Here is a 24,804-nt window from a genome sequence, read left to right as displayed (position 1 = left end):
TTCAACCACACATTCCGAATAGCTCCACGAGTTGGTGGGTGGGGTTACTGAATTAGGCGCTTATTTTATAGAGGCATTGTTTCACCACAGGATGACGTCAAGGTGTGGCATATTCTGAGATTGATCGTTTTCTGGGCCTGGTGTCAATAAAAGCTTTTCTTTGATTAACAAGGAAGTTTTCAGCTCTGAAATTTACAGGGTATTCTTATATTGCCATAACCTTTTATATATCAAAAGCTCAAGGGAAAGTTGATTTCTCAATTCATGATCCCTTTAAAATGGTATGTGAAACATGGAGTATGAGTATAATGCTGTCGTTTTCTGATGACCTCATTGTATAAATCGGTGAGTTTTATCCTGTTACCATTTATGACAATTTGAACTATTCAAGAAAGAGCTGTTTGAATTGTGCATTTAATAGTGCTTCCAGTTTATTGGAAATGTAATGTCAAGTTGAACCTAATGCATTGTGGGATACAGTATTCCACACTGTCATTTCATTGTACTGAACTTTTTGCCAAATGTTGTAGGCTGTTTTTGCAATATTTGCCTACTGCAAATAGCGTGCCACATAGTTTATGTATTATGAATTCTTGAGCATACCTTTTGTCTTGAATGCTGTAGCGGTTCAGTGGCTGTTCAACTTGCACTTTGGATGCATTTAATTATGTAACATGGGCCTACTGAGGAAGCAGCTACTCAGGCTTCCAGAAAATTGCCTCCTCATGAAAGATTTCTCTATGGAAGATGTGTTATGGGACATAACATGACCTTACCACCTGACTGATTATGGATTTTGCGCAAGAATTTTACTTTTGATTCTTTTTGAATATCCTTTGTATTTTGTGTTGTTTTGTATGCCACTTTTTATAATAAAGTTTTTTTTTTCTTCCACAATCTCTTATCTGCTGTTGCCAAACAACATCCGGTCTGTTTGCAGAAGTGATGAAATGAATTATTAAACATGACTGAGAATGATGAACAATCAAGTTCTTAGTTAATTAATTCCCATTTGCACTTACAACATTTCTAAAAACAAATATTCGACACAAGATATAAAAGCGCATTTGAATTGCATTATTATCAGTTAACTGTTTTTCCAAGCAAAGTAAAGTTCATAACATTGCTAATATTGCATAAGTGTTTTAAATTCAGATTTTATTAAAAGTTTACAATGTTCAAAGATTAAAAATGAACCCAAATCAGCATAAACATACATAATGCAGCATTTACTTCCACAATATGAAAACAGATGACAAAAATAATGAGTTAAATTACTCAGATTTGCTTCAGTAACATTTAGACATAAGTTAATTTATTTACATTTAGACAGTCTTCAGCAGCCCTACTTGTACATTTTCATGTTAAATATTTTGCAACATTGCTGGTGTGATACAGTCCTTATATCCCTTTATCAACAGAATCATGTATGTGAACTTGCGCTTTGGTCCTATTATGAATGTTTCTCTTGATGCTTTAGCTGTTGCCATGCAGTGCATATTTGTATTTGCATATTTGCAAGTCAAGTAAAAAGGCAAAACCTCAAGTATTTTGAATGCTTATGCAACTGACAAAAGTACAGTCATAGTTATGCTTTGATGCAAATAAACAGTTTGTTACAGATGGCAGTGCCAATGGCAGTTGATCAGTTCAATGTTCTGTATAGTATTCATAAGGCGTCTTTTTCAGTCTGTAGCCTAACCTTTTAGCCTAGAAATCTAGACGCACCCTAGCGGCAACAAATCTAATTTGCCGCGAGTATCGTCTATCAACTCTATATACACTTCTGAGCTGTAAAAGCCAAACTCTGGTCGGGCCAACCACATTGTGTATAGAGTCGGTGGGCGGGGCTTAACATAGTGACGGCAGAGATGCGCTTGCGTGCTTCTAGTAAACACAGAAACTGGCGGTCTTTTGAATCAGCTTTGACCGCGACTCTGGAAGACTTGGGAGTTAAGCTTTTCTCTGAGAAAAGAACAAAGAACGGCACTGAAGTCATTCCTAAAAAGGGAAGATGTGTTCTGACTTTTGCCGACCGGATACGGCGATAGTTTAATCTGTCAACTAGCTCCGCTTCACCTTCGTTGCTCTGGTTGGTTGTAGCGCTATCCAATTGCGTGCACGCCGTGCAGAGGGAGTTTGAAAGCCCCGCCCCTCGGATTGAGCCCTGTCAATGGTGAGTTTCCAGACCAAACATCTTGAAGTGGGTCTGGCTTGTCAGACTACTAACTTTTTTAAACCCTGCAAAAAACAGCAGCTCCATTACTGCTATCCTGAGGAATACAGTCTCAGGCCCCAATCACACAGAACATGTTTTTGCAGCGAGAGGCGCCTTTTTTGAATGTATTCACCTTACCACGCTTACCAACGCTTACCAAAAAAGGCAGTGCAGTGTGCCTCGTGTTTTCGAACCTTAAAAACGCATTCTGTGTGGTCACCCCCTCAGTCACTTAGAGGACAACAGCACCTCCAACATGGAGGACTCCTGTGCAGTTCAAATTAATCGTGGTCACCTTTAACTGTATGAGAAATTCCACGGGCGAAATACAGTCATTTCAGTGGTAAGCAACACGATTGGAAATATAACTTAAAGAGCACGACTTGAAAATGATGTAGATTAATCATCGGATTCAAGTTCGTTGAAATGAACACAGAAATTCTGCGTTTAACAATACAAAGCTGCTTGTTTTAGAAGTGACTTCTGAGTAAGCGGTGCTTAATGCATTGACAATGAACAATAGACCTACTTTTGCCCGCAAAATTTCACCAACGTTTCAATAATGTCTGTGACTTTACAGCCACTTCTTAGTTCACTCAAAAATCAAACGGTCAGTCATAATTTACTCATGCTCATAACATTCTGAACCCCGTATGATTTGATGAACACAGATGATTCGCTATTTTATGATCAGATATTTTACAAATCAGAAAAAAATGCACAGAATTGGAGAGAGGAGATCATAAGAGCAGATCATAAGCAAACTTAAGACTGAGGAGACATTACATGTCATATGTCTTCACAGGATCTTTACTGGATTTGTGTGAACGTGTGCAAAAATTTCTGGAATTTCTGTGTGAAAGGGGCTATTCATGAACTCACTAACTCAATGATCTGATCATTCCAGTTGTTATGACAATTAAACAGTGTCCTTTTTGAAGGTTGAAAAGTTCCAATGGCATAATTGGATTTGCATGGAAGTAAATTAACATTCTTTAAAATGTACCATTGAAAGGAAGAAACTGGGGTTTGGAGTGGCATGAAGGAATAAATTAGGATTGAATGTTCAATGTAGTGTGAACAAATCCTTTATTTTTTTTACTCATACTAAATCCTACTAAAAACAGGGGTGTCCAAACTCGGGCCTAAAGGGCCACTGTCCTACAGAGTTTAGCTCCGACTTGCTTCAACACACCTGTCTGGAAGTTTCTAAGTAAGAGCTTGATTATCTGGTTCATGTGTGTTTAATTGGAGTTGGAGCTAAACTTTGCAGGACAGTGGACATTCAGGAGCAGGATTGGACACCCCTATACTGCACAGATGGCCCCAAACCACATTAATTTTTTTCACTGCTTCCTATGGATGAAGGAGTGTGTGCCACTGGCAGACCTGCTGTCCTTCTGACTCTTTCATCTGGGTCCAGTGCTCCTCTTGTTCCTCTGTGGTGCTGTTTAGGCCCAGAGCGACCCAACCCACCCGCTCTCTCCTCTTCATGCTGCTCCGCCGACTGTACACCGACACCTGCAAGGTGACCTCAGATAGCTGGAATAACGCCACCTGGAAGACAAATGTCTCTTTGTAGCTTGGGTTGGGCTGGCCACTGCAGACTGAGGTCTTACATTTGGACATCTCTTTCCCTTTGGAGTCCAGCATTGTAAGCTTCACATAAGTGTCTGATGGAAAGGGAAGGGAGAAAGTGAGTTAGCACCACCTGGTGGTGATGTTGAGCTCATGCAACAAGTCAAACACGGGCTATATTCAGAAAGAAATACAAGCTTGCTATTTATTTACTGAATACTGTGCAGTATACTGTGCTGCATACTATTTAAGAGTGAAACAGTTGGCATTATTACATTATAAACACTACAGTAGTATGCTATATTATCACATGACCGCACAATGTTTATAACATGAACTCATCACACATTCATTTTCATGCTATGCACAATAAACATATTGCAGCAATAGTAAAAGTAGTATAATAGTATGCTACTACTAACATAGCCATGGCGATATTGGGTGAATCATAATTTGCGTACACTCCAAACTGTATGCTATTTCAGAATAAAGCAAATGCCAAATCTTAGCACCTTGGCAATCAATACCCAGATAACACAGTGAATATGCATAATAGTCCCATCCTCCACTCTCACTGATCCATGACTACCTGATCCACTCGGTCAACTGTAGTAAACGCTACACATTGTCAAATGAAAATAATTGGTTTAATTCAGCCATATACAGTGCCTTGCGAAAGTATTCGGCCCCCTTGAACTTTGCGACCTTTTGCCACATTTCAGGCTTCAAACATATATATAGATATAAAACTGTAATTTTTTGTGAAGAATCAAAACAAGTGGGACACAACATGAAGTGGAACAAAATTTATTGGATGTTTCAAACGTTTTTAACAAATCAAAAACTGAAAAATTGGGCGTGCAAAATTATTCGGCCCCCTTAAGTTAATACTTTGTAGCGCCACCTTTTGCTGCGATTACAGCTGTAAGTCGCTTGGGGCATGTCTCTATCAGTTTTGCACAGTTTTCAGTTCTTTCCACAGATTCTTGATTGGATTCAGGTCTGGACTTTGACTTGGCCATTCTAACACCTGGATATGTTTATTTTTGAACCATTCCATTGTAGATTTTGCTTTATGTTTTGGATCATTGTCTTGTTGGAAGACAAATCTCCGTCCCAGTCTCAGGTCCTATCGACAGAGTCTCCCACCTCAGCTGTAGATCTCTGTAGTTCATCCAGAGTGATCATGGGCCTCTTGGCTGCATCTCTGATCAGTCTTCTCATTGTATGAGCAGAAAGTTTAGAGGGACGGCCAGGTCTTGGTAGATTTGCAGTGGTCTGATACAGTGGCGTAGCACCAAATTTTGGGCCCTGGGTACAAACCATCTTGCTGTACCAAATACCATAGTGATACCAATGGGTGGGGTATTGCATTTTTATCATAAACACACTTAAAACGTAAACAAAATAAGCCACACTCTGATTAATGTATGGAAAACTACTGACTTACTGACTTCTAAAGGGCCCCCCCAGCCTCGGGCCCTGGGTACTCGGTACCCTTTATCCCCCAGTCTGACGCCCCTGGTCTGATACTCCTTCCATTTCAATATTATCGCTTGCACAGTGCTCTTTGGGATGTTTAAAGCTTGGGAAATCTTTTTGTATCCAAACCCGGCTTTAAACTTCTCCACAACAGTATCTCAGACCTGCCTGGTGTGTTCCTTGTTCTTCATGATGCTCTCTGCGCTTTAAACGGACCTCTGAGACTATCACAGTGCAGGTGCATTTATACAGAGACTTGATTACACACAGGTGGATTCTATTTATCATCATTAGTCATTTAGGTCAACATTGGATCATTCAGAGATCCTCACTGAACTTCTGGAGAGAGTTTTCTGCACTGAAAGTAAAGGGGCCGAATAATTTTGCACGCCCAATTTTTCATTTTTTAATTTGTTAAAAAAGTTTGAAATATCCTATAAATTTCGTTCCACTTCACGATTGTGTCCCACTTGTTGTTGATTCTTCACAAAAAATTACAGTTTTATATCTATGTTTGAAGCCTGAAATGTGGCAAAAAGGTCGCAAAGTTCAAGGGGGGCGAATACTTTCGCAAGGCACTGTATGTTTGAAACAGAAACTGATTCAGATCAAGAAGAGGAAGAGCAAATACTACAAAGTCATCTACAAGTCGATCAGAATTGTAATGCGTTTTATGAATCACATGGACAACAATGTGAAACATGCATCATTCTCTGATAAGTCCACCTTCACTGTTTTCCACAAGAGAGAATTATGGTGGAGAAGCCCCAAATAGGCTTAACACGTGGACTGTTGCTGCCCAGAGTGAAGCACAGGGGTCGATCAGTGATGGTTCGGGCTGCAATATCATAGGCTCACTATTTCTACTACGAGCGAATTATAGTCCACTGCCAAAGATGGATAAAGACCACTGAACCAGACTTACCGGTTCTGGAGGACCATATGCACCTATGGTTCAAGCATTATACCCTGAAGGGGGTGCGGTTTATCAGCATAATAATGCACTAATACATACAGCAACACTAGCGGTTTGATGAACATGAATGTGAAGTTAAACATCTCCCATGTTCTACACAGTCACCAGATCCGAATATCATTGAGCCAGTTTGGGGTGTTATGGAGAAGCAAGTTAGGAAACGTTTTTTTCTTCACTAGCATCACATAGTGACATGGCCATTGTTCTGAAAGAGGAATGGCTTAAAAAAAAGACTTTGAGTCATTCCTCTTCCAGAACAATGGCAATGTCACTATGTCATTCCCAAGACGAATTGATGCTTTTTGGCCGCAAAAGGAGGCCCTTCACCATAATAATAAATTATTGTTGTTTCAGTTATATCGTGTAACCCCTGTATAAACAGCATTAAAAACTTTTCTTTCACCACAGGGGGTGTTGTTGAAGAACTGATTAATGTACGTTTCGTGTTTTAAATGTTTATGCAGTTTTTTGGGGGTAATGAAGTTAGCAAGATGCTTACTTTGACATCACAGTCCCAGTATAGTTCGTAGAATTGTATATGCAAATTATGATTCACCAATAGTTAATTTTTGTTATTGCCGAAGTATCTGAATAACGTGTAAACTATCCGCCCTATTCAGGAAAGGGGGCAGGAAGCAGCAGCTCATTTGCAATTAAAGGGGCACACAAAAACGACATGTTTTTGCTCACACCCAAAAAGGGGCAAATTTGATGCTATAATACATGATCTGTGGGGTAATGTTAAGCTGAAACTTCACAGAGATTTATATTACATCTTGTAAAAAGGGGCAAAACATGTCCCCTTTAAGAAAGGAAAAAACTACACATTCTAGTCAATTAGGATTAGAAGAACTGTTGCCAAACATATAACATGCTAGAAACATAATCACTGCAACAATCCAATCATTTAGTTTTACACATTTGCCTATTTACAATCCAAACAGCAACTTTTTGTATTGCCTGGGTAGTGTACAGTATGTTCTACAAGATCTACAGGATACAGGTCACAAATATCCTGAACTGACTGAATGGACATTGTAAGTAAAATAAAATGTTGAGCCAGTTGAGCACAGCAAGTAAAGAATGAGAGTTTGTTATGGGTGGTTTTGGCATTTCGACATGGCAATAAACTTACCTCTCATGATATACAGTTGCCCACTAATGAAGTGTTTTACACAACAAAACAGGCCAACTACAGGACAGGACACAGAAAAAGGAATACGATAGAAAATACAGTGACAGATAAAAAGAGAGCAGTTCAATTACAAGCAGAACATAGAAAAAGGAAAACAAACATTAAGACAAGTGTGCTTAAAGGGTTAGTTCACCCAAAAATGAAATTGAATTAAATTTTATTAATGACTCACCCTAATGTCGTTCCTGCAGCGTTTCGACGCAGCATCTCGTTCCCTCTCAGGGAACCATGGTTACATACGTAACCTGAGACATTTTCTGAACTTTACATTTTGATCAAATAACTCAAGGGTTCATCTTCAGAACACAGTTTAAAGGGGGGGTGAAACACTCAGTTTCAGTCAGTGTCATGTCAATCTTGAGTACCTATAGAGTAGCATTGCATCCTGCATATCTCCGAAAAGTCTTTATTTTTTTTATAATTATATAAGAAAGATGCGCTGTTCCGAGTCTTTCCGAAAAAAGCCGAGCGGGTGGGCGGAGCTAAATAATGACGTGTGCGCGCCGCTGTTATTGTGTTGAGTGCGTCGTAAAGCTGTGTCATCCCTCACAGCGGGAAAAAACTTTATTCAAAATTAAAAAAAATGGCTTTTAATCAGATACAGCCATACATCTGTGATCCGGAATCAGACCCAGAGGCTGAAGTTGAACAGGAGCAGCAGCAAAAAACGACTACAGCAGGACGTCTCTATGTGGTACAACTTGTGTTATTTACATATTTATACTTGAATTATATCGTCATATTTTTTGTCTTTGAAGGTGTACATGTGGGAAGTGCAGTTGTGCGCGTGTGTGTGTGTGTGTGTGTGTGTGTGTGTGTGTGTGTGTGTGTGTGTGTGTTTACGCGTGGTTTGTGTAGACAATTGTAGTAAGCTGACTGGTTTTGCATGGCAGGCTAGTGTTTACATAGAAAGACACGGAATATTAGCGCATTTGAATGAAGAAGCGCGCTTATTTAGTTCAACATATTTCCCCACTCTTTGTGTATTGTTGTTTGGAGTGCTTTTACAATACACAAACATAAAGTTACACATATAGTGGCCAGCTAAACAAATGTACACGCACTACACATCGCATGCTCCATTGATCAATTAACTATACGTGATCATGTTTGGGCTACTTGATGGGCATAGGCAAAAACACAGACATTTAAAGCAGTCTTACTCACCGCCTGCGGTTCTAACGTTGGGACCTTTATCGTTGGGACTGCTCCATCCTTCAGCATTAGGCGTCCTTCAGAAAATCCTGCGTCGAACTGGACCTTGTTTATGAAACAGTCGGCACCGAAATGCAGTGAACAGACATAAACCTTTGCGCAACTCAAAAGAAAAGCAAATTACATCCACTGTTGCCTTAACGCAGGTTTTTTTGGCAATCTGTACAGGACTGTCTTGGTCTGGCAACCAAAAACGCACTTTTTTGGAGATATTGTTAATTTCTTGAAGTCACATCACCTGTGCAGCAGCCTACGAGCCAGCACTTTGATGGTAGCCTGTTGCTTTTGCACACTCCCTCTCTCTCTCACGTTCTTCCGGTAGAATTGTCTGTGCGGCCCATACAAGGAAATTCCGACCTATTAACGTCAAGTGGACCCATGATCGAAAAAAACTTGCCGAAACTTATGACTAACTGGAAGTAGTATTTTTGACAAAGAAATACTCCCATCAAACGTCCACCTTAACTTTTGAAACTTTGTCTATGTTTAGTATGGGATTCCAAGTCTTTAACCGTGTAAAAAGATCAGTATGCATGAAACAGCATTTCACCCCCCCCTTTAAGATATTTTATATTTAGTCCGAGAGCTTTTCTGTTCCTATAGTGTGCAAAAAGTGTAGCAAAAACTACGACTTTATTCAGCATTTTCTTCTCTTCCGTGTTTGTTTTCAATCCTCAAACAAAGATTCGAACAGTTATGATTCAGCCTATTGATTCATGATTCGGATCGCCAATCACTTGATTTCAACATTTTGGCAGTTTGACACGCGATCCGAATCATGAATTAACACGCTAATTTATTACCGTTCAAATCTTTATTTGAGGAACACGGAAGAGAAGACAATGCTGAATAAAGTCGTAGTTTTTGATATTTTTGGACCAAAATGTATTTTCGATGCTTCAAGAGATTCTAATTAACCAACTGATGTCACATATGGACTACTTTGATGATGTTTTATTTTATTTTTGCATACACTTTCATTGAAGGAACAGAAATGCTCTCGGACCAAATATAAAATATCTTAAACTGTGTCTGAAGATGAACGGAGGTCTTACGGGTGTGGAACAACATTACACTATCAGAAAAAAAAGGTACTGTGCTGTCACTGTGGCGGTACCCTGAGGTACAAAAGTGAAAAGGTACATCTTTGTACCTTACTCACCCCTAAATGATACATATGAGCTTAAAAAGTACATATCAGTACTTTAAGAGTGCAAATTAGTACCTTAAAGGTACATAGTAGTACCTTTTCGGTTTTGTACCTTAGGGTACCGCCCCAGTGACAGCAATGTACCTTTTTTTCTGACAGTGTAGGGTGAGTCATTAATGACATGCATCTTATTTTTGGGTGAACTAACCCTTTAAGACATTAAGCACATGCATGAAACAGGTTTGCTTTTAAAAAGGATTGTGCAGGTGCATTTCTTACTGGGCAGTTTATCGGTGGCAGAGTTTTTAAAATGGTTGCCTTTAATAACCTCGGCGGACAGTCGCCCTGTGGTGGAGTTGTAGAGGAGACCCAGTAGAATCTCCGGAGTGGAGGATTCACCAGTGGAGCGGTACGATAGAGCTCCCGCACTCCTAGAGACACTCACCACTGATCCGCAGCCCTGAAGAACAGTGTCATTACATACAAAATGGATTGTTATGACTCTGAAATCTGATCGACTATGGAAAAAGACACTGCTTACAGGAACTGAGGTGCCAGGCTCCAGTGTGACAGGCAGAGTGAGTTTGCCCTGCAGATTGAGTTTAGTTAAGTAGAACACCTTCTCCCCTAGGACCTTCTCCTTTTTCATGCGCCGCACACTGTAGAGACGAAACCGGACTGCATAGTCCCCCAAGGCCTCCTGGTCCACACTTGAGAACCGAAATGTTTCTGTGAAGACGGGACAGGGTCCCTTCTGCACTCCTGTCTTGGCTCTCTGCTTCTTGGTGGGCAGTAGAACCAGATGGACCTGCCAGGAAATGTTCCCTGTGCTCTTAAGTGTTGGAATATCTGTTGCAGCGGTCACTGTCACCGCAAGCCGCTGTTCACCAGGGTCATACTCGAAGGCTACATCCAGTGTGCCGTATTTCCCCAAAGCCTCTGGTTCATATGTTTCTGGAAGGGGTGGGATTAAGCTATCCTGTCAGAGAAAGGGAAAGATGGGACAGGTTAAATGAACGTTTTTTTTAGAATATGTAATTAATGGATGTGCATGTAAAAAATGAACTTGAGGGTTCCTGTGTTGGTGACAAGGTAAGTCATATCATAATTTTCTTATTTACTGTAATCAGAAATTTAGCATGGTGGCAAGTGCTACACACATCCATGAAAAGTAAAATGCAAAATTTCCATTTTACTCTTACAATAGTAAATTGATCACAGACAGTTTTCTAAACACTGAATAGTCATCAATGGGTGCATTTACATTAGAGGTGAGTATAGATATATATTTTAATCTAGATTAATTTGGAAATGAATCTAGATTAAACTAGATTAAAATGGCTCATCTGAATTCTGCCGAAGGCTTTCAGAATGTGTGTGCTACCCTCTCACATACGTTACGCTAGGGGTGTAATGGTATAGATTGCTCACGGGTCGGTTTGTATTGCGGTTTTAGGTTCACGGTTTCGGTACGGTTCTGTATTTACTGTTTTCAGGGAAAAAAGGACAACTGTCAAATAAAAATAAAGAAAATAAGAACAAATAACTTAAATACAAGCAGCACACAAATAAATACTATTGAGCAAAGAAACTAATAAAATAAAAAATGCTTTTCAGATTTTTCAGGTGGGTCTAACATTAATTTTTAGGTAAAAAAAATTGAATAAAGTAATCAAATGTAAAATAATTGCATATTTCACTGTTTAAATTAAAGATTAATCCTTATTAAACTTACAAAACTTACAACTTACAAACTTACAAAAGCTACAAAACCCAACTTATGCTTACGCCGTTTATGACCTTTCTCCGATAAAAGAAAACAGGTTACCACGTTTACATGACCATGTTCATTGAAGGCTTATTAGGCATAATCGGCTTAAGAACGTGCATGTAAATGTGCCCATTGATATGTAGATGGTCATGATTTGACATCAGAAAGTTGTGGAAACATGCTGTTTTAGCAGCTTAGGCCCTGTGTACACCTGGTATTAAGATATGTTTGGTCAATAGGATCACAAGTAGACAAGGTAGACATTTTATCTGTCTCTTTTGTCCACTTTCAATCACTTTTGTCCTGATTTCTTCGAGGTGAGGTTCTATGGGAGGGTAAATGCATTGGTTTTTGATCTAATGGACAAAATAAGCTTGTGTAGTTTACATATGAACGTGTCCGGAGACAACATAACATACGGAGAGTAGCAGCTTTTGTTTTTGCTCTGATAGCCGCATGACCACACCGAATGCTGTGAGCGTATGCTAGAAATCAGGAATGGTAAGAGAAAATTGTGTACTTGGTACGTTTTTCGTCTTCAAGCCAAACTTGGGTCTTCGGCCGAAAAAGTTTCCCATCTAGCTATATAATAGGCGGACTTTTGTGGCTGTTTGAATTTGACCACATGAGTGTCTACACTACGAAAGCAATCAGGTCAAATGTGTTTTCGACTACCTCTGGAAGTGGTAAAAAGTGGACAAGCTCTAAACATTTTAGATCCTATTTACACCCGTGTTTAGCATCGTCCACTTGTCCTGATTGACCAAAAAAATATCTTAATACCAGGTGTAAACAGGGCCTTAGTTTCATTAAATGCTCTTTTTGGACTGGGAATTAAGGTTTGAATTCTGAGAGTTACAGTATATAGCACTATGAAATATCTATCTCCAAAAATCACGCAGTCTGATCATTGGAGTAGCCTGAAGTAGCCTGGCCTCACATACAAGAAGTCTACTGCATTCAGGCTTTCAGTGACTCCAAATCACAAGCAAACTCAAAGGCAAACTTACCAGATGTGGCCAGAATGAACCAAACCCCAGCCTGAGAATCCATGAACTGTCGTCCTTGCTCCTCATAATTAAAACCATCAGTGACATGACTCATTCATGTGACAATGAAGTGATATTTTAATAAACAGCTGAAAATGTTACTTTACAATGGTCTCTAAAGGAGAGGACATTAGTGAATGGAAATCCAAACATACATAAATGTAAAGAAAAAAAAAACATGGAGAAATGGATGACAGCTGTCTTAGTTGATCAGTTTGGCATTGCATAAGCATTTTCGTGGATGAACACACTTCGACTCAAAGAAAACGTGTTTAAAAAAACAAATCTCATGTCAAAAAACAAGGGATTTGTGAATAAAAGTTAAAAAAAAAAAAAAAAAAAACTTTTGCAAATATGTCACAACATAACCTGAAGTGACCGGCTTATTTGGAGACATAACAACACTGTGTGAGGATTGTAATAGTTTCTTTGGTGAATAAGAGCATCAGAGGGTGAGGCCACGATTCTCATAGAAGAACACATCGGAAACGACGGGACGAGGCGCTCACCTCCGGGCCCAAAACGGCTGTGCTGTCACTAGGAACGTCCTCCTCATAGCCCTTATTCAGGTAACTCTCTGTGTCCTCAGGGTCTTCACTGCCCTCACTTCCACTGCCCTCTGCCGAATCACTGCGGCCCCTTGAGCCACACTTGAGATCGTCTTTGTCCCGGTATGGTGGAGGCTGAAGTTCATTCAGGGAACTTGAACCTTTTTTCCTTTTAGCTGGTTAGTGAGACACAAATGCAAAAATTATTACATCCTGATTGCAGCATAAATCAAATTATTTCAACAGTCAGACAGTGTACAATATTTACCCTGCTCGGGTGAGGCTTCACTGTTGCAATCCTCGTTTTCAGCATCCCTGTTTCTCCACCCACTTCTCTTCTGGTGAGAGGATGAGTCTTTTTGTTTTTTTGGTGTTTCGTCCTCACTCTCAGATGATCCTTTATCTGGACAACCCCCATCTAAGAAAGAACAGAGAAGATCTACAGTCAAAATAACCTTCCATAATCCTTTTGCAGATCAGTGGTATGCTAAAGGAGAAAGAGTCCATGGTTAGAACCCATACCCAAGTTATTTAATTTTTTTATTTTTACACAACAAGCAAAAATAAGGACTGCATTTGAATCTAGTATTCAAACATTCCTACTTTTGCTCTAGCAAGGTTTGACACAACATTGAGGGAATGTGAACATTTTTAAAGGTGAAGTGTGTAGTTTCTGCGGTATTTCAAAAAAAAACAAAAAAAAAAAACTATTGGTACTAAACACAAAAGTATTGTTCCCAAACAAATTTCCCAAACATTCCTTCTCCACACCCAAAGTAAACTTCCATGGTTTGAGAAAACAGGTAGTCCTGACAAAAAACTGACATCATTTTTTTTTAAGCTAGACGTTGACAACCAATAATAGGCTCAATAACAACAAAAAATTACACTCTTCACCTATAAAAAAGACAACATCAATGAAGGTAAGGCTATCACTAAAATTCACAAGGCCAGGGACATCATTTTTATGGGTGCAACTCAATCAGCTCCGTAGTTCTGTAGCCAGAGCAGCATTCAGGGAGTTGGCCATTATAAGGGCTGTTTGAATCAAAAAATCACTCTCTAAAAAAACTACATATCAACTAATTCTCAATAGTGTATTAGTAGACTGTCTGCTGAATATCTGCTAACACTTTATTGTGATGGTAGGTGCAGCATTACTTATAATAATAATAATTTGTTACATTTATATAGCGCTTTTCTAGACACTCAAAGCGCTTTACATATAGAAGGGGGAATCTCCTCAAACATCAACAATGTGCAGCATCCACCTGAATGATGCGACGGCAGCCATATTGCCCCAGAACGCCCACCACACACCAGCTGATTGGTGGAGAGGAGACCGAGTGATTAAGCCAAGCCAATCAGTGTATGGGGATTATTAGGAGGGCATGCTGGACCGGGGCCAATGGGCAAATTTGGCCAGGATGCCGGGGTTACACCCTTACTATTTATCGAAGGACATCCTAGGATTTTTAATGACCACAGAGAGTCAGGACCTCGGTTTAATGTCTCACCCGAAGGACGGAATATTGACTTATGGTCAACAGAATGTATTAAAGGAACCATCAAAATAAAGTGAAACCAAGTTCATTTTTGTAGAAACTGGGATCAATAAAATGATTCACGTGATCGGGAGCTAGGGAGCTGAATGAGGTGCATCACATGAGTTCAGTTCCAAGCCTGCATCAACACACATGTGTGATTATCAAATGTTCCTGAAGATCATAATTTGCTGGTTCAGGTGTATTTTATTAAGTTTGTAGGTTAATTTTTTTTAGGAAGGTAGATCTCGAGGTACAAGATTGAACATCTGTGGAGTAGGCCAGTGGATTTCAATCCTGGTCCTGGAGACCCAACTCTGCACATTTTGTCTCCCTAATCAAATACACCTGAATCGACTCATTAGATGATTAGTAGAGACTCCAAGACCTGAATGGCTGCATCCAAAATTGCATATTCTGTTGAGTAGGTACTTATTTTGAATAAGTAATTACTTCAAGACTGCTAAAAAAGTATGTTCTGCATAGAAAATAGTAAAGTAGTAGGTCATCCGGGAAATTTTTACTCTTGAGTGAGTACTGTGTGAGGACTGTGAATTTGGACTTACTTATTTTGTCACAAACTGTTTTTCGCCTTGTAGTAGGGAATGTGAAGAAGTAGTAGAAGTATGTGATTTCGGATGCAGCCAGTGTGTCAGATAAGGGAGGCATCCAAAATTCGTACTGTTGGGGGTATTCTGGGACCAGGGTTTGGAACCCTACTTGGTCAAGTGACAATTTACCAGGTCGCCCTCCCCTTGTGACAGTTAATCGTAGAGACCATTGGTGCCAATAGTTCTACTATCTACAGACACTATCCATTTGGATGCGTCCTTGGTTAAAACCTAATCAAAGGGTGCAATGAGAAACCAAAGAGAAAAGAGAACCAGTGATACAGAACCATCCTGTTAGAAGAGCACAGCACAGCAAGTCCAGCATACAGTCTCACCTTTACCCTCTTTGTCCTTCTTTGCCTTTGATTTTGCCTTTGAGCTCTTTGACTTTGAGTCCTGAGTGCTCTCCTGTTCTTCGTCACTATAAACTTTTCCTTTCTTCTTTTGTTTTGATGTTTTACCTTCTTCACATGATGCATTGTCTTCATCTTCTTCGTTGCTATCCTTTCGTCTGCCTTTAGATTGTGTCGTGTTCTCACATCTTTCAGGACTATCATCTTCCTCGACGCTATTGTGCTCTCCATTCTTTTCATACTTTGATGCTGATGTAACAGGATCACCAGAAATTTCCTGAGAGTCCAGACTATCGTTTGGGTGCATTCCATTAGCATTTTCATTGTGGATGTCACCTTCCTTTTTGTGTTTGCTGGACAAGGAGGCACTTTCCTTCTGAGAAAGTGACTCTTCATTTTGTGATGGTTGGTCACTGTTCCCTTTCTGAATGTCTGTGCTCTGAGATGAGTTTTGTGGCTGGTTTGGGTCCCTCCTTTTACGATACCATCCTTTAGCGGGGGCGTAAACCCACTCCCATTCATCCTCCTCAGCTTTTCTTGCTTCCTCTTGTCTTTCTTTCTCTCTCTGGATTTCCTCTTCATCTATTTCGTTAGTCCACATAGAGTTCTTTTTTGATTTCCGGCTCTTTCGAACTTCTCCATCAGTGTCTGCAGCATTAGATTCGGTCTCTTGCCGTTTCAGTTTGCTGTTTCTCCTATCCTTTTGGACTTCATCAGAAGACCCTTCACCCTCATTTTTCTCATCCTCTTCAGTCTGCACTTTATTGATGATTGTATTGACCTGCTCAGTTAGCTGGTCACTGACAGTGTAGGTGACGTCACTCACTGCAGAGGACAAATCGTCCACGGCAGTCGAGACAGTGTTTGAGACAGAGTCCAGAAGGGAACTGACGGAAGGGAGACTCTGTTGGAAGCTCTTGAAAAATGCCATTGCTTTGTGCCTTTGGTGTATGTCTGCTAACTGACCGCGAATTCTGTTGAAGAGTCAGCTTGTACATTAATCTTTAAAGTTATTTTATCAGTAACATTGTGTTGGTAAGCATCTCATATTTAAGGATTTAAGGGTATATAAGACATACAGAACCTAGTGAGCTAACTTGATTTAGGCTGCCTATAATGCAAACCTGCTCCCAGATCTATAATTAGTAATACATTTAATTTTAAATACTTTTAAATTGACCTTGATGGCTCTAAATACTAGAAAGTCAGCTCACTAAGCCCTCAGGTTGTGTTCGGGTCATTTTGACCCAGAGAGGATTTTCTTGTTCTCCGAAAATGTTAGTTAAAATTATCGCAATGGACCAAAGGTATGTTCGTTTTGTTTAGAACAAAAATTACTACACACTTGTAGTTTGGGTGGTAAAATGTGTGTTATTTTGGCAAGGTTGGCTGCCAAAATTCGCACTCATGGGTCTATATATTACATAATAGTCGCTTCAACCCGCGGACATAGAAAACAACCCGCGGAAAAAAATGCGGACTTGGCAACACAGTGCAGTTGAACTATGTTGACATTTGACAATGCGTCACTTCGTTGCTCTGATTGGTTGTTGGTCTATCCAATTGAGGTCTTTCCTGGTTCGGTTGAAACAAGCCCCATAATCAAATTAACAAATTGACATTTTATATGATTAAAAGATTAAGCAGTCAATAAATTGTTATTAGTTAAATGTGTCACAGCACAATAGAGCGGTTTCAGACTCATATTCTGACTAGAATTGAGTATGACTACGTCAGGCTAGGCGTAACTTGCATATGATGGTATTTTGACCAGCTGAGAGCTTGTGACGTGAGAACACAAAATGTGTAAAGGAGTCAGAACAATGTCAGGCCCTCTTTGTTACGCAACATAACAAATCATCTGCTGTGAGGAGATGCAGTTCTGATGCCTGTACCAAACTGTAACAGGCAACATCACAACTATGATGAGAAAAAACAGGTATGCTTGAACATTCTGTCCTTTTTAGGGTCTCATCTTCCTGTTTTTGATTTGTTTACATGTATTTTGTCCGTACTGCTCATCTATTATTCAAACCGCACCTTCATTTGGAAGCGGACCGAGTTTTAAACAAACAAAAGATGGCAAGAGTGAACACAGCTTAAAACTTACTGAATTTACTCACCCAGTGAATCCCCCACCCCTATCCCCTTGCTACACTTGTGGTGTTTGTGGCCTACAAAAATTATGGTAACACTTATACAATATGGGTGCACTAATATGCATTAATTAATGCTTAACTAATAGCCAGATATTCATGAGTTAAAGCATGACTCATGCTTAACTAAACCATGTATTAATAATTACTGCATCAGCAACAAATTGACATTTTATATGATTAAAAGATTAAGTAGTCAATAAATTGTTATTAGTTAAACGTGTCAATATATTAATTCCCTAATAACATATTATAGGAACTAATAATGTAAATGAACGTGTTAATTACAACGGGTCGAAGCCATGCATTTCAACTTCCAGTTGTCTACTTTTTAATTAATCATTAGCTAATGATTTACAAAGGTATCATCATTTTATGACTTTACTTGTTGAGGCAAATGACTATTAACTAATTCAAAATTAAATTCATTCAAAACCCATAACCACATTAGTAGACCCATTGTGGTAATTAACACGTTAATTTATATTATTAGTTCATATAATATGTTTGTTAGGGAATTAATACATAAAGACACATTTCAATAATAGAAATTCATATATTATTTAATCTATTAATCATATAGAATCTTCATTAGTTGCTGATGTAGTAAGCATTATTTAAGCATGAATTAATGCATATTAGTGCACCCGTATTGTAAAGTGTTACCAAAATTACATATAAATCCCTCATTACTCTATATTATCATCAAATTTTGGAATTAATATTTTCGTCAACTTGATTTCTTTTCATTAGCACAGGTTTTGTATTTCTTGTTAGATCTGATTGATCATAGGCCTCCTTTATCTGCACTTATGCACCTCAATTTGTGACCCCCCCCAAAAAAACAAAAAAAACAAACAAACAAACAAACAAACAAACATTAGTGGGTAATTTTGTCATTATTAAATAACATTTAAAAAATTTTTTTTTGCAATTCACACTAGTATGCTTTAATGTTTAACCAGGCAGTTAGTTTTGAAATGCTTTTATATTGTAAAATGGCACAAAGTTACGGTGTTCCAGGTCAAGAAAGCTTTTAAATGTCGAAATACTTTATATTATGACCAATTATTGGATTCGATCTTTTTGTTAACTTGTTTTCTTTCAATTAGCACAGGTTTTGTATTTATTTTTAAAACCAAATGTTTTAGAAGCGGAACATGTAAAATTAAATATACCCAGGACTTTAGATTTGATACACATTATATGTGTATCATTATATATGAACCATGTACATATTCATTGAAAATATAGTATTTACCTTGCAAATCCTTGTTAAACCCTTCAAAATGTGGCAGATCACTGCTTGGACTCTCCACTGACAGCTTGCTGCTGAGGTAAAGAAAAAACAGAGCGATCACGGCCATGAAGAATGCAATGGAGGACAGGACACCTAGCAGTTCAGGAGATACTAAAAGAAAAAAAGAGAAACAGAGAAAGAGAAAGCATAGAGTTGGAGAACAAAAGCTGAGAAAGTAAAGGTCAAGAGCTGAGAACTTGATCTACCAACAGTAGATAACAGATAAGCAATGTAGATGGTGATGGATGCAATTGTGAGTAACTCAAGTAATGACAGGGCAACAAACCATGGTATAATTTTCTTAAAGGACAAGTTACATTCTCAATGTCAATATGGCACTGATAACACTGCCATTTCACACACACTGTACAGAAGCCCTTTAGATGTTTACTAATCTTTCAGACAGTTTGATGTTCTCCAAATTGCATAAGTTTGCAAGTTTGTATTAACTACCATCAAACCTGTACAACTGCAACTCACACAGAAAATAAATCCTACATTAGCCACTCTTTACATGTGAAAAGTATAGACCCAAAAATAAATGTGGGGACCAAAAGTTATGACCACTAATGATGATGATTCTGTTTTGCAAGATAAGATTTCAATATAAACCTTTAGTGTACATTCTATCTGCAGTAGAATCATGAGAATAAAGCACAGACTTTCGCTGCTTTCTTCAACAGTCCATGAAATACATTGGTCGCAGTTTGTTTAAACCTAACAGTGCATTACTATCAGCAAAACTGTAAAAGCACTCAGCGCTCCAGCAAATATTACCACAATCTGCAGGTAACAGGAGTCCATCAATGTCTCTTGAATCCAATGATCCCTTTGTTCAGTCGGTTTGTGGGCAACAATACCTTTATATATCCACTGTCAATGTTCTTTATTCCTCATAGATCCATTGGCCATGATATTTAAAAGGTCTTGCCTTCCAGCTCTTGTAGTGAGTGAATCTATAGCTCCTGTCTTCAATCTATCTCTCCCAGTGCTGAATAATTCACTAGTCTAAGGTAATCGGATGCTCCTTCACACTTTGTGCACACAATACCATTCGACCTTCCATTGGAACCTACCCTACATTAACTCGAAACTGTATATAAGTGGCAAACACCTCATTATGCTAATTGCCATAGATTGACAGGGATATTGTTAGAAAAAAACACCAAGTTTAGACTATAAAGTTTGTAGCGTCTGTATTACACTGAATAGCATTTATACGGTTAATGTCAAGAACAAACACATGTACTTATTAGTAAACTTCTCAGATCTGTGACTTACCCCAAATGCGATAATGTAAGCAAATGCAATTTTGCTAATCCAAATGAACTCAAATCCCATAAGGCAAAGCCGCAACACTCACTATTTGACATTTCACCCTGCCAGCTCTAATGTAACAAAACCGTCCCCTTTGCTCTGTGGCTGTTGATAGACAGAGACAAAGACATGCTTATTTAAATATCACCGACTAAGTAGTAGAAATTGTGTTGTTTACACATAGGTCTTCCGGCTCGCAACATAATCCTTTGCCGTGAATTAATAATGACGCTTGTTTTTGTTCACCAAACTTGATAGGTCATTCATTATTGATAGAAGTATGGGACAAGGGAGGTGAAGGGGTACAATATTTACTTATATTTTATCTATTCAAAAGTATGAAGCACTGATACAATAAATATTCAGGCACAACTGGTGGAACAGGAAGATGCTCTCACCTCGTCTAGCGCAGATGAGTTCATGAACACCACAGCTCCGCCCCCCACCTGAGGACAGGATACAGCTCTTTTAAGATAGCGCTTGCGATCAAGAAAGAGCCTATGACACTCTTTGATCTCACAGCTATGTATTTATGTCACTGACATTGACTTTACAATTCAGATTCTACATGCACACTGCAGTGACACCGTTCAAAATAAGCAGCTGTTAAAATGTTGCCGTGACATTTTGATTAATGAAGATGCACATCTTACTCTCACTTGCGCGCACACACACACACACACACACACACACGCACACACACACACACACACACACACACACACACACACACACACACACACACACACACACACACACACACACACACACACACATGTTGGTCTATGTGGTTTACAGGGACTCTCCATAGGCGTAATGGTTTTTATACTGTACAAACCGTATTTTATATCCCCTTACACTGCCCCTGCCCCTAAACCTACCCATCACAGGAAACATTCTGCATTTTTACTTTCTCAAAAAATCATCATTTAGTATGTTTTTAAGGCCATTTGAATTATGAGGACATTTGATATGTCCTCATAAACCACCTTTATAGTGTAATACCAGTGTAATACCCATGTAGTTATACAAATTTGTGTCCTCATAAACCACATAAACAGGCTCACACACACACACACACACACACACACACACACACACACACACACACACACACACACACACACACACACACACACACACACACACACACAAGGAAGCATAATTTTATACACGGTGTGCTGCACTACACTTTTCTGGCTCAAGCTATTCCATTTTCCTTTCATTAATATTGTCACATACTATTCTTAAAGCAATAGTTCACCCAAAAGTGAACCACTGAATCAACTACATTTCTCTGCTCATTTACTAACCCTTAGGTTGTTCTAAACCCATATGACTTTATTTATTTAAAAACACAAAAGTAACACTTTTGAAGAATGTCTTATCCGACTGTTTTTCTATGCAATAAAAATGAACGGTTGATAGAACGTCGTAGGCCTACCATGCTGTAAAAAAAATGGTAGGCCTAAAGCACTGAAAAAAGTCTTACATTGATGTTGTTCTTTTAATGTGTATTTTCTCATTGAAATAGCTTACAATTATTATTATTTTCATTTAAAGTAAATTAGTTTAGTTTATTTTTATGGTTGGATCCATTTTTTTTTACATTGATACAATATAAATTGGCAGCGGGGACATTAAACTGAATTTATTAATTTGATCAGAGTATTTTTATTAGATTAAAAGTTATTTTAACTGACTTCAGCCACACCCAAAAAATCAACTGAAGATAAAAGAAGACTGAAGATTTCTGAAGATCTCAGCAGAGGAGGATTAAACAACTCCACAAACAGTATAACCAGCTTCAAGCTGCGCATTACTAACCAGACTGACTTTATTTCTGTCATAATGAAAATAATATTAATTTGAAGTCACCGTGATAGAGATTAGTGTTTGCTTTAGTTGGGCTCTTGACCTTTAAATTGTTAGCATTAGTTTTCTCTGGCTATTTTAGATGTGTGTTTATAAAACACTTTAGTTATGGCAAGAGAAAAAGGGTTCAGAATATGTTTATTTGTAGTGACCAGAATCACTGATCCCATTCGCCTAATGCTCTAGTTATAGAGGTATGTGTTATTCATTTTATAGTATTAATAATTATAGCTATGTGATTCTACAGCACAACATCCAGGACAATTTGGGTAATCAAATAACATGCAGATTATAAAATAAAAATAGTTTTAGTTTTAGTTGATGCTTTACACAGACATCAAGGATCGGTGTATGAATCTCAACAATGGTGATGATCAAACAAAAAAATTGTTTTGTTCCAACCTAAAATAATTAGTTTGATTAACCTTCACAAAGTGGTTGCATGGATTTAAACTTTTCAGGTTAAACTAATTTAAATGATTTCTTTGAGTCAATTTTGAATATTTCGTGTGATTTTTTTAAAAAGTTGAGCCAAAGTTTTTTTTTCAGTGCAATTGATATCTTAAACATCTATATTTTGATTAAAACAACATTTTGTTGTTACAAATCATTCAGATTTTGGTTTTGTTAATTTTATCAACTAATTAATTGCAAAGATCTGCCTCAGACAAATTGCTTTGTTTTTGACAACCAAAACTAAAGCTATTAAAATAGCTAAATTAAAATTGAAAATTAAAATTGGCTTGGGCTGGGGATGAAATTTGGCATTCAAAAAAATTTAAAAATGACTTTTTGGAATAAACGAGCGGTTTGTGTGAGAAAACGAACAGTATTTATATCGTTTTTACCTCTTGTACACCACTACGTCTGACTGATCCAAGGGCGCGCGTGCGTGTTTCCTGTGGTGTACAAGAGGTAAAAACGATATAAATACTGTTCGTTTTCTCATACAAACCGCTCGTTTCGTGTCTTAGGCCATCAGTGTGTACTTACGATGGGGGATTCTTTAATTTGGACTTCTCTGTTTATGCTCTTTAAGGTGGTGACCATGGACCTGCATTATGTGAGGCACAGATAAGAACGGTTTGACCTAAAATGATCAAAATTGAAACTACTGGGGGAAAAAAAACTCCTACATCTCAGATGCCCATGAGGTAAGCTAAAACATATCAACATTTAATTTCAAAGTGAACTATCCCTTTAAGGCAGTTCTGAAGGCGAAAGGGGGTCAAACACAGTATTAGTATGATGTTGGTAATAATGAAGTAAGTAATAATGTTTTTTTTTTTTTGCCATAATCAATCAGACCTACTTTCCCACTTCTAATTTTCAAGCCTATGCAAGTTATTTTGTGTCTTGGTGTTGTTTTTTTAATTAATGTTTTATCTGACCATGTGGCAGTTGTCCATAAACGCACTAAACATGGTAATCTTTAAATTAGAGCAGCGTCAATGTCATATTATCTTCCACTAGGCTACCATTACCACAGTGCATTTTGTAAAATAAAGCTATACTATGTCAACATCCTTTTGTTTCGTTTTTGTAATGAAACATTTTTCACCATTGTTTACTATGTCAACTCACAGAAGAGGACAATGTATCATCTTGTAGCATTACTAATCTAACTTTACGCGACCACCTGGCGGGTCAAAGACACGAATAACAGATGAAGACCTCGCTCACATGTCGTTATAAACACTAGTCGCTTTCATAACGCGACGACATAACACCGAACAAACAAACAAACAGACTAAAACTTAAGCACTCTATAAATGAAGATTTAACCTAGTAAACGTGTTATTACAGTTAGTTGTCATTTCAGCAGCACGTTTACGTTATTCCATATGGCTGACTGTCCGCATTGGTGCAGTAACAAATAACTAGCTATGACCACGTAAAATGCATTTAAACTTGCGCTTTAAAATAAAAAATCGCTTACGTTTAACATTCATACAAACGTCTCGCGCAAAGTACGTTCAGTCTGCCCCTGTTACGTGTTGTTAGCAATAAAGATCACTGTGTTCCCTACCCACGCTGGTCAGTTATGATACTCACCCTCAAACGCCATGATGCTGTGAATGGGACGTGATAAGGGGTGGTGTGTAAGTCAGAGGGAGGAGAGGAGAGAATATACTGGGACAGTGATGCATGCAGCGCACGCCTGACAAACATACACACGAGCCATAATCACAATACATAATCTTAACACTTACAATTGACCGAAGGATGGTTTAAGGGAACCGACTGTTGCCCTTTTCACAAGCCTAATATCTCTGGTGTCTCAAAATAGCTCAAAATAGCACACTACCCCACAGGTCATTTTTAGTCAAATTTTCCTATATTTGGGTGTGAGCAAAACATGCCGTTGGGTCTCGCATGTTTAAGAAAAGGAAACCAAATGGACAATAATTATTTTTTATTGAAAACGGAAACCAAATGGACAATAATTATTTTTGTATAAAAAAA

General features: G+C 38.4%; 1 protein-coding gene across 3 annotated transcripts; it reads right to left on the bottom strand.

Moving 5' to 3' along the window:
- Window positions 1–1,141: 1,141 nt before the first annotated feature.
- On the bottom strand, window positions 1,142–24,461 carry syt14b (synaptotagmin XIVb). Of its 3 annotated transcripts, none has more exons than XM_067417254.1 (9): window positions 24,394–24,461; window positions 20,862–20,909; window positions 19,108–19,257; window positions 13,451–13,600; window positions 13,144–13,358; window positions 10,356–10,793; window positions 10,094–10,274; window positions 7,390–7,446; window positions 1,142–3,891 (listed from the first exon to the last, which is right to left on the bottom strand). In XM_067417254.1, the coding sequence occupies exons 1-9, from the start codon at window positions 24,404–24,406 to the stop codon at window positions 3,575–3,577; spliced, it is 1,569 nt and encodes a 522-aa protein (XP_067273355.1). In that variant the 5' UTR covers window positions 24,407–24,461; the 3' UTR covers window positions 1,142–3,574. The 3 variants fall into 3 exon arrangements, with proteins under 3 accessions (XP_067273355.1, XP_067273357.1, XP_067273358.1); XM_067417256.1 differs by lacking the exon at window positions 24,394–24,461 and adding an exon at window positions 24,278–24,305; XM_067417257.1 differs by lacking the exon at window positions 7,390–7,446.
- Window positions 24,462–24,804: the final 343 nt, after the last annotated feature.

This window comes from Pseudorasbora parva, chromosome 15 (assembly GCF_024679245.1).
Source record: "Pseudorasbora parva isolate DD20220531a chromosome 15, ASM2467924v1, whole genome shotgun sequence".
NCBI classification, from domain to species: domain Eukaryota; kingdom Metazoa; phylum Chordata; class Actinopteri; order Cypriniformes; family Gobionidae; genus Pseudorasbora; species Pseudorasbora parva.
The sequence above is the reverse complement of the archived record's forward strand: the minus strand, read 5'-3'. Positions and strand labels throughout refer to the sequence as shown.

Coding starts and splice junctions, on each gene's coding strand:
- syt14b (XM_067417254.1), bottom strand. Junction 13,601..19,107: donor GTTTAACAAGGATTTGCAAG/GTAAATACTATA, acceptor GTTCTTTCTTAG/ATGGGGGTTGTCCAGATAAA. Junction 10,275..10,355: donor AGCCTGGCACCTCAGTTCCT/GTAAGCAGTGTC, acceptor ACTGTTCTTCAG/GGCTGCGGATCAGTGGTGAG.